General features: G+C 41.8%; 1 protein-coding gene across 1 annotated transcript in view; it reads left to right on the forward strand.

Annotated features, from left to right (window-relative positions):
• LOC144142295 (venom metalloproteinase BumaMPs1-like) overlaps nt 1-6,647 on the forward strand; it is a 99,128-nt gene extending 92,481 nt beyond the window's left edge. The window contains exons 12-13 of the mRNA XM_077673691.1: nt 5,962-6,108; nt 6,375-6,647. Coding sequence (XP_077529817.1) covers nt 5,962-6,108; nt 6,375-6,479 — 252 coding nt within the window. The 3' untranslated portion in view covers nt 6,480-6,647. The remainder of the gene's footprint in view (nt 1-5,961; nt 6,109-6,374) is intronic.
• Nucleotides 6,648-9,834: the final 3,187 nt, after the last annotated feature.

The following is a 9,834-nucleotide window of genomic DNA, read 5'->3' on the forward strand; positions in this document are numbered from 1 at the left end:
AATCTTTTCTAGGCTCTTTAAGAAAACCGGAAGAATCGAAATTCGTCTATAGTTTGACATGTCATCCTTATCCCCACCTTTGAACAACAGGATAACTTTAGAATTTTGCATACATCTTGGAAATCGGTCGGTAGAGAGGGAAAGGTTATACACGTAAGCAAGCACGGGCGCTATGACCTTTACTACATATTTCATTGGCGTGATTTGAATGTTGTCGATGTCACGCGCTCGACTGTTCTTAAAGGAAGCCTAAATTGTGCATATTTCGCTTTCATTCGTCGGTTTTAGAAATATGCTATGATTATTTGGCTGATAGCTGAACAAAAATGATTCTGATTTCGAGGTTTCCCTTTCACGACATCCTTTAAAAATATGCTGAAGTGTTCGGCTAATTTTTTCTCGCGGATACAGCGACCATTTATATTCAGTTACGTAACACAAGGCGAGGTTTGTCCCCGATTAAGCAGAGTGTTCAGCTTTTTCCACACTTGCGCACTGCCATCGCAGTGTTCCGTCTGAAATTGCTGCAGCAAGAACGCATTTCTGTCACTTTTTAAAATATTATTAAGCTTGTTTTTATATTTTTTAAATATAGCAAGATCGTCCATCGACTTTGTTTTAAGAAATTTTTTGAATAGTTTCTTCTTCCTTTTTATCATTTTCAAGCAGTCACTATTTATCCAGGGTTTACGGGTTCTGTTAAAGCGCTTTATAATTGTTTCTTTGAAATGCTGCTGGTAAATGCGCTTAAAAATGACCATGAATTCATCGTAGGCCTCATTTGCCGTTTCAGTGGAAAATACACTTTCCCATGTGCAGTTGGAAATTGAGCAGTGAAAAGCGTCTAAGGCAGATGGTGTAACACGCTGGGTTTTTATCGGAAAGACTCTTTTAGATTTTCGCCTAAGCGTACTTCTGACAAGCATGTAAATGGGAAAGTGGTCGCTGATGTCGCAGCATAGTGATCCTGATAGCGTGTTGCTCCGAATAATGTTAGGTATAAAGAAATCAATAAGGGTTGCAGTGTGCGCAGTGACACGCGTCGCTGTGGTTGTTGCAATCTCGTGGCCATTTGAACTTATCGCTGATAGAAGCTAAATTTGCATGGTGGATGGCTTCAAAACGTCAATGTTGAAATCCCCTCCTAAGATTAACTTCAATTGGTTGTCATTTACATAACTTAAAAACTTATCAATGTGGCTAAATAAAGCACTTATACTGGAATCTGGTGGTCTGTACATAACAGCAAAAACGTGGTTTTGGGTTATTAATGTTAAACATTCTATGTAATCGGATAAGAAAGAAAACTGAGGTATAATGTCACAGCTTATGTTATTTTTCATTAAGATAGCGACACCACCACCTCGCTTATTTTATCGGTTTAAGAAAAACGTTTCATAGCCATCGCGCCTGTATACTTCAAATTCATTTGTGTACCATGTCTCTGTCAGCATTATGACATCGAATTCAAAAGCGAATTCATTCAACAAAATACTTAGCTCATCATCTTTGTTCCTCGCGGATCGAAAACAGGTCAAATTTAAGTATTTCTCAGAAGTTACTAAATTACTAACATCGTTAGGAGAGACTACCATCACCGAGAGCACCCGGCAACAAAGGCGTTACCACTTTTTACACGATCCGGTCAACGTCCGGTGCATTTCGAATGTGTAAGATAGGAGCCGATTCATCCTTACTTACCATAATCTTTCCTCCATTAGTCAAGACAAAGCGCCAGTTCTTGGCCTTCTTCCGGGCAATGGCCATGCCAAGCAGTTGCTTCATAGGCGGGCAAAGGTGTTCATTTATAAACACCGCAGTAGTGGACGGGTGACCAAGATCGTGAGTTGAGAGGCGCGCCTTGCTTGCCTTTTGCAGCACTGCGTCACGTTTCGCGTGTGTCCGGAATTGAACAATTATGTTCAGAATGGCATTGGCCTTCTTCACCGGAACTCGGTGGCAAATTTCTATGTCACTTTCCTCAATGTTTTCCTCCAGCAGCTCGCCGATCTGCTGGAGCGTCTGAGGAAGGTTTTCTTCTTCCATGACTGGGATTCCTTTGATTTCCAGGTTACAATTTCGCGAGTCTTGTTCTGAAGCAGTAATTCTCTCTTCGTGCTCGGATATCTGTTTTTTCAAGTTTTCACGCTCAGTCACAAGTTTTTCGTTAGCCTCCTTTAAAGCCTTATTTTCCTTGGCTAGTTCAGCACGCTCTAGCTTCGCCTCCTCGAACTTCTCACTCAGGAATTCGCAGGTCTTTTTGAGCTCTCTCAATTCGCATCTCATGTCCCGCTAGAACTGTACTTTGAATTCACGCATTTCTTTTTTCTTTTTATCAAGGATTTCAGCAGTTTTTTGCATTTTGGTCACAAAGGCAAAAAAAGCGCACAAAACGGTGGCAGCAGCCGAGGCAGCAGTTCCAAAAGAACCTCTTGTTCTTACAAATATAACAACCGAAAAATATTCCAGACCTGTGGAGATAAGGCGTGACGGCTTTGTCGACTAAGTAAGCGACAGTTGTTCTGTTTTGGACCGTTTTTGGCGCTTCTTCGCGTCCATTGCGCGCTTTCTTCGCACAGCTTGAATGACCTTTTTGACAGCACCTGCCAGGTAACCCCGACCAGAAGGAATTAAGTGGGCGTACGCAAAGACGTGTGCAGAATTGCTTTCCAAGGCGGCAAAAAAAATGTGCAGACGACTTAGAGGCATCTTGCCGCTAGAGAAACGCTACCTTTTGCGCACTGCATGCTACGAATGAGACTCCATTTTTCTAATTTGGTGAACATGCACCCATTCGGTCGAGTTGTAAGGGGTGTTGGAAAATGCAAAAGGAGCAACTGGATTGGATAAATAGAGATTATAAAAGTTCCCTCAGCATTCTCGGAATTCTCAAACTTACAAAACTAACTAGTTTAAATGGGTATAAATGGGTGCGGTGTCCTCCGCCGCTCTAGCCCGGCCGTGGTTCACGCTCCTGCGTTCGGAACGGCACCCCCACAAATTTCAGGTAACGGCTCGAAGAATCTCTGCTTTCAGTGTGTAGAGCCACGCATGTGTATTCGAATGACGCCGCTTGGGCTTTTGTTGTGAGTGTCGTTTAATGCTTTGCTTTCCAACCGCCTTTACAGCGTGGAGTGGAGCAAATGTTTCCTTCACCCCGCTGTCCAAATTATCATCCTTATGATTACTCCCCAAGGGGCCATCTCGTCCTTGCCTATCCTTCACCACCATTCCAGCCGCCTCTTCGTCACACCTAGAGTCCTGAAGTTGCGGCAACTACCCGTCACTCTAAATCCAAAAGACTCCGTCAACGTCGTTTTCCCATCACCTGGTAGCGGTCATACCACTGTGCAGTCCCTGAAAATATGCCCTATGGTTTCCGGATCTCTGCCGCAGCATACACGTGTTCCACCCTGCTGCTTGTAGATACCCGTGTATGCTCGTGTTCTGAGGCACCCCGTCCTTGCTTCAAACGGGAATGCACTGCCTCTCGTATTGCCGAGAAACCTTCCTTCCTGATTTCTTGCTTCTCTGTCGTATAAGTATCCAGGATTGTTTTCGCTTCCATTCTCTGTGCCCTCTTCGTTGTATCTGTTACCTTCACCTGCTTTTTAACTTTTGTGCATACTCCATGCTCCCCTGCGGACTTTCCGTGCCGCTTGGAGAGCTTACTGGTACTCCACATCCAGCGTGTGTCCATCCTCTTCATATACAGGTACCTAAACCCACTCTCGGCCCAATTTTCGTCCTCCATGCCCCGACGTGACTCCTCAAACTTTAACAACCTTTGCGCTTCTCTCGCCTCGAAAGATGACCAGCTCATATCTCCCTGTAACGCTTCGTTCGTTGTTTTGTTGTGTGCTTGTAAGGACAGTCTGTCTGCCGCCCTCTGATTTACCTCAGGGCTCACTTGCGTACCTGATTTCATGCAGAGAACCAAATTTCCGGAAGTCAATCCTGGTACCATTACCCCTTCTTGGAGTCCCCTTACCACCTAGTATTTATTGCAGCCCTACACTGCTCAGTGCTTCAATACAGCCGAGTACCTTCTTCTCTTCGTCTTAAGGTGAGCGTGAGCCTCTTGCGCATGCGTGTAGTATCCGCCTTCGTTGAGCCATGCTTCAAATATTCACTAAGTGTTCACCCTTCAACTAAACATTCACTTACCGCGGCGCCCTCATGCGTACGACCCTGAGTTCAAAGGGAAACCCATTTCCGAAAGCTATTGCCTAACCCGCTTCAATACGTGCACTAGTAAATACGAGCAAAGAAGACCACGGTGAAAACGGAACTGGCTGCGCGATACAATCCATAGCACTTTCCCCAAGCCACCGAGCGGCAAACCGAATCCAATTATACACATTACTTATGGCGCGGCGGACTGTCCAAACGCCACATTCTTCTCTGGGCAGTATTGTATGAACCTCTATGCCCCCATCTCGCCCTCTGGACAAAGCGTAGCGGGATGTTTGTACTTGAAGAGTTTTTCCTGAAGACAATGATCTTTCAACGGATAACAGGAAACCATCCATTTGTAGAGAGCTAAACACCAAAACATTCCTTATCCGTCGCTTTGCGTGAAAAGCTCGCAAAATTTTATAAGTGGGCATAGTTTTATATTTGAAGCGACCTTGAAACACCTTCGATAAGCGTTTTCAGTCTTTTCTTCGCCTGTGGAACCGCTTTGAAAGCTATAGTTATCGCCAGCACGGAGCGGCACTGCGTGATTTGCTGGTAGCACTAGATACGCCCTCCATTTCTGGTTTTCTTTTGTCGTTTCCTAAAAGTTGTAATGGAAAAGCGTTCATTGCTGCACGTGAAGAAAAACCGGCCAACAGCCGCTACATGGCCTTACTGACGTAATTCGAGCCGTCGAAGGATGTCAAGACCGGCAAAGAGTGAAAATTCTTTTTAGAGAGTTTACAAGTTATCTGTTGATCATAGAGCAGAAATTTTTGGCTTATGTAGTTTGCGACCCCCTACTCTATGTACTGGGTATGTTGGGTGACTACGTTCATCAAGCATTTAAGATTTCAAAAAAAGTTGCAAAAAGTGTTGCCGTGTCACTTTAAATATTCGCAAATGGTACTACCTAATGAAAAGCACAACCCGGGAAAAATGGAGGCCTCATAGTTTTCCATATATTTAGTGGAGAGAGTGCGGATTAAATTTCCCCAACTTGGCATCTTAAACGTGAGCCAAAATCCCGACGCCCGCACGTTTTGTCTTTTTTCGCCACCACCATGGTCGGGATCTTATCCGGCCTATAATTTAATAAGGAATTACTCGAAATCCATTCAATCGATATTGATTAAGCTTTTCACAATCCGCACGACGTACACACCGAAAGGAATCCAGTGCCGAGACAGCACAAGAAGTGTATGGGGCTGTAGAATTGACAGAAGGTGAAGGGACAACAGATTTTGTTAATAAGGTAGCCACTCGCTTTTAGGGCAGGCCGCCAACTATGCTCTTGGGCATCTTATTCAAACTCTTAGTTGGCACGTGTGTATACATCATTTAAAAAAAGTGTAGTTTTGCACTGCCATTTCAAGTGGTGCGATATGTGCACTAACTTCTATACCTTTTACTAATATTCGATTCGGACGGCAATTACCTTATACTCATTGAAATATTGAACATAGCCTGCTCAGTACATCTTCAATTGCAGTGATATTTTATATTCGAATTTTGACACTGACGGGAACATCGGTCTTTCGTGCTGTAAATTTCTTTTCGCCGCTTTTGAATCTGTAAATAAGAAGTCAGAAAGCGCGTAATACTGCTGCAATATCGCTGTTGCTATCCTTGTCATGTGTGGACCTATTGGTGATAGAAAATTAACCTCCACATGAAAATAGGATTTTAATGCTCTGTGATTCGTCTTCACCGTACCTGAAAGCGTTCCGGCTTGGGGCTAAAGGTACGTTCTAAACATGCAAAATTTTACCTGCTTTACAGGATTCGCAGTACTTGGAAAAGTGCAAGGTGAAGTGCAAATATTCAGTGGTACATTACGAGTACTTGGGAAACAGCCGTCGAATGGTCACCACATGGTACTCTAAGACCGGTGAATCCGTGGACTACATGAAATGTGCGAAGGAAAAGGTATCCGAAACAAGATCAATTCTAGTGCTTGGTGATGCCCACCGTTTTCAGAAACTCCGACTTACGCTGAAAATTTTACATCTTCATTTATAAAGCAAGAACCTTGTTATTTGTCAAGGTCGTTAGACACATGCACGTCTAACTTAATATGAAAGCATGTTAGAAAAAATACAGCTGTAAAACTTAAAGAAAGACAAAGAATTGAAAACAAGAATATAAATCAGATATGGCTATGGTGAAGATGCATTTTTGTTTCATTTTTTTAGGTTTGCATGCAAGGATTGTGTGTGGAAAAGCCAGCTGAGACACCTAAAAAGCCGAAAGTCAAGAAGGCTGAAAAGACAGAAAAGCCACCAAAACAGAAGAATTGATGACGACATAAACACAGGATAGGTATCGACGAAACGATGCCAAGCGTTAAAACAGGCGAAACCTCTACTACTGAGCCAAAGATACACTGCACAGTAACGTGGACAACACAGGGAAAAGAAGAAAAGGTTTTGACGTCATATTAAAAATAAAATCTATACTATTACTTTTGTACGTGTGAAATTTGTGTTTTTATTTGACAATACACATGTAGTTATATATTGTGAAAATTGGGAAGAAACACGCAGGGGAGAACACTGCTCTGCTGTATACTGTGAAGGCAAGGAAGTGGAGACCGGTACGGAGCCCCGGGCTGGAGTTATGATGGCCACCAATAAATCACCTCCCCAGATTTTATGGTTCCGGTAAGTAAAAACATAAAATAAGTGATAGTTTATTTTACAGACAATTTTTGTTGAAGCAGCTCCAACTGACGAGTTGAGGCTTACAATGAAATCTTTAATGCTGGAGAAAGTGACTATAATAGCATGTTAACAGTGCTTGTACCTTTCACTCTAAATTAAAGCCAATGCCGTGTGGCATACTATTGGTCTGAAGAGAATATATAGTCGCGTATATATATATATATATATATATATATATATATATATATATATATATATATATATATATATATATATATATATACCATAGAGAAGTCAAACCGAAAAGCATAACAACAGTAATTCTAACGGTTCGACCGCCAGCGACCGGTCTTTTTCCGAGATGCTTATATATATATATATATATATATATATATATATATATATATATATATATATATATATATATATATACACAAAGTAGAAGTACGCTCTTCGGAGACTTTATTTCCAACGTTTCGACCTGAGACAGGTCTTCTTCAGGAATGAAGGTAAAATCGTACGGACTCAAAGTGGGGGCGGCGCCCCGAAACACAAGCCACATGGGAAACAAACACACAAACACATATAGACTGAAAAGATAAAAACTCACACAGAGCGCGAAAAAAATAAGGTTAGTAGAGACAGAGACAAACGAGAAAGACTTAGAAAATAAAAATAAGTTTACTGACGTTTCAGGGAGAGGACTCCCTTTCTTCTGGTACTCTGAAGAAAGGGAGTCCTCTCCCTGAAACGTCAGTAAACTTATTTTTATTTTCTAAGTCTTTCTCGTTTGTCTCTGTCTCTACTACCTTTATATACATATATATATATATATATATATATATATATATATATATATATATATATATATATATATATATATATATATATATATATATATATATATATATATATATATATATATATATATATATATATATATTAGTTAAGGGAAATTCCCCACCAATGAGAGTTAGGGAATACCTACGTTTCTATCGCTACATACATTATTATTTTTTGTCTTCAGTCTTTCTTTTTTCTCTTCTCGTTTATATGCCGTAATTTTGTATGCCTATCCAAAAAATAAGCCCCCAAGTATTTTTTCTCTCATAAGTTTTTTTACATCATTAGATGATACCAAGTCGCCAATTTTAGTTTAGTTGCTTGCCCCATGTATCCACAGCACTGTGGTTGTACATATAAATTCTGGCGGACAATCCAGGCACCTTCATGTTTTCGCAGAAAAGCTGCACTTTCATGGCTAGTTTTCAATTTTTCACGTTGTACATGTCCTTTGTTTGAGCACGTGTTTCTGCGATTGCTTCCAATTTTGGCTTGCTCTTTTAATTTTTTGCACTGCTCATTCGTGACAAGTGGCGCGTAATGTCTGCGCGTTTTCTTGTGTTATATTTGTGTCTTTCACTTCTGGACTGTTATTGTTTTCGGGCTGCTTACTGTCGCGCTAAATAATATCTTGAAATGAAGGAAAAAAACTTTTATTTTATTGGAGCGGTGTGAAGCAGACGAGAGATAATGCACGACATATAAATTCTTAGCTCGCAGGCTAGTTGGGGTCCACGCAAAGGAAACACTGGAGTATAAAGAAATGTACATATGACAATAGAAATAAAAATACAAGCAGCGTTCGTAAAAACCGGGCATCAGCCAGCATAACAAGAAAACGCAGAGATGTGTATACGTATATTCACATAAACGCCTACAAATACATACATTTCTACCTATACTTGTATAGATAGAGCAATGAAAAGTTGAAGGTGGTGGACGTCACAAGTAGTAAAAAAAACTTTGAAAAGTGTTGCCAGGTTTTTGGCAAAAACACTTACTTTCGCCAGGTAAAGCAAAAAAACAAAGAAACAAGCAGTTGCAGCGAATTGGGGACAGACTGACAGCATTCGTTTTTGGAGTGTGTGCCCACAGTTAACTCAGCGCAGAGTTGGTTTGCTGCTGCGGGTCCACTGGCTCATATGCACTTCTGGCTGTGCTTGCACGCCAGCCCAGAAACAGCTTTCCGGGAGGACCTTTCTGCGCCGGCGACGACTGTCGGCTGCCCTCTTGACCACCACCGGAAGGATGTAAGTCTGAAAGAGACGCTTTATCACCATTGTTTAGCAACAGTTGCGGCGAGGAGAGCACAGGCCAAGAGCATTCGTTTTTGCAGGCACGTTTGTGTTCTTTACGCTGGCTTTGTCATTGTAATGCTGCAACTGCTGCCTAACCTGACTTCCCTGTTTGTGTCTATGTTCGGTTTGCGATGCCTACTTTCGCAGAACTTGCCAAACAAATCAATTGCCTTCAATTCTTTCTCAAAGGCAACGTCGATTCTCTGGTTAAGGACCTTGCCACAAAAATGCTCACGGAGTTTCAGGAGCAGAATGTTGGTGGCAATGTAAAATTGGCCGAGGCAGTTTGGTTTGTGAGCGATAAGTACAATTCCTCCTTAGCGCAGAATGCGGAAATTGTCGGAGCCAATGAGGAATTGTTGCTTGCAACGCAGTCCTTGAAAACAAAGTGACTGTCATGGAAAGAATTCTAGATTAAAGAAGTGGCTGGAGACATCTATGTTAGGTCAGAAGATGTATGACGCGGCAGCGTTACTTCGGCATGGAAGGAGCGTTTTCGACTGGAGATCATGAATTTATCATTTGTGCGTTCAAAGAACTAAAATTCAACGATGAGAGATGGTGTAGCTGCAACAAATTGTATCCCGTGCTGCACAGGGACGGCAAAGGTCATTTAGGTTTTTGGGGCTTAAAATGTCGACGTGAAATGTTGCGGCTTTCGAGGGTTGGTCAGTTTGAGCAAGAATGGGATAGTGTCAGTGCTTCAAAGTGTTTATTATCTAGCGTCACATCCCAACTAAACGTTTATTTGTAAAAATACACACGCGCACAGAAAGAGAAAGACAACGAGAGAGAGAAAGAGAGCGAGAGAACTTTATTTAGTAACATATAATGGATGTTTGGGAACAGGG

This window comes from Haemaphysalis longicornis, unplaced genomic scaffold (genome assembly GCF_048455015.1).
Source record: "Haemaphysalis longicornis isolate Haplotype H1 unplaced genomic scaffold, Haemaphysalis longicornis Haplotype H1 scaffold_6, whole genome shotgun sequence".
NCBI lineage: Eukaryota > Metazoa > Arthropoda > Arachnida > Ixodida > Ixodidae > Haemaphysalis > Haemaphysalis longicornis.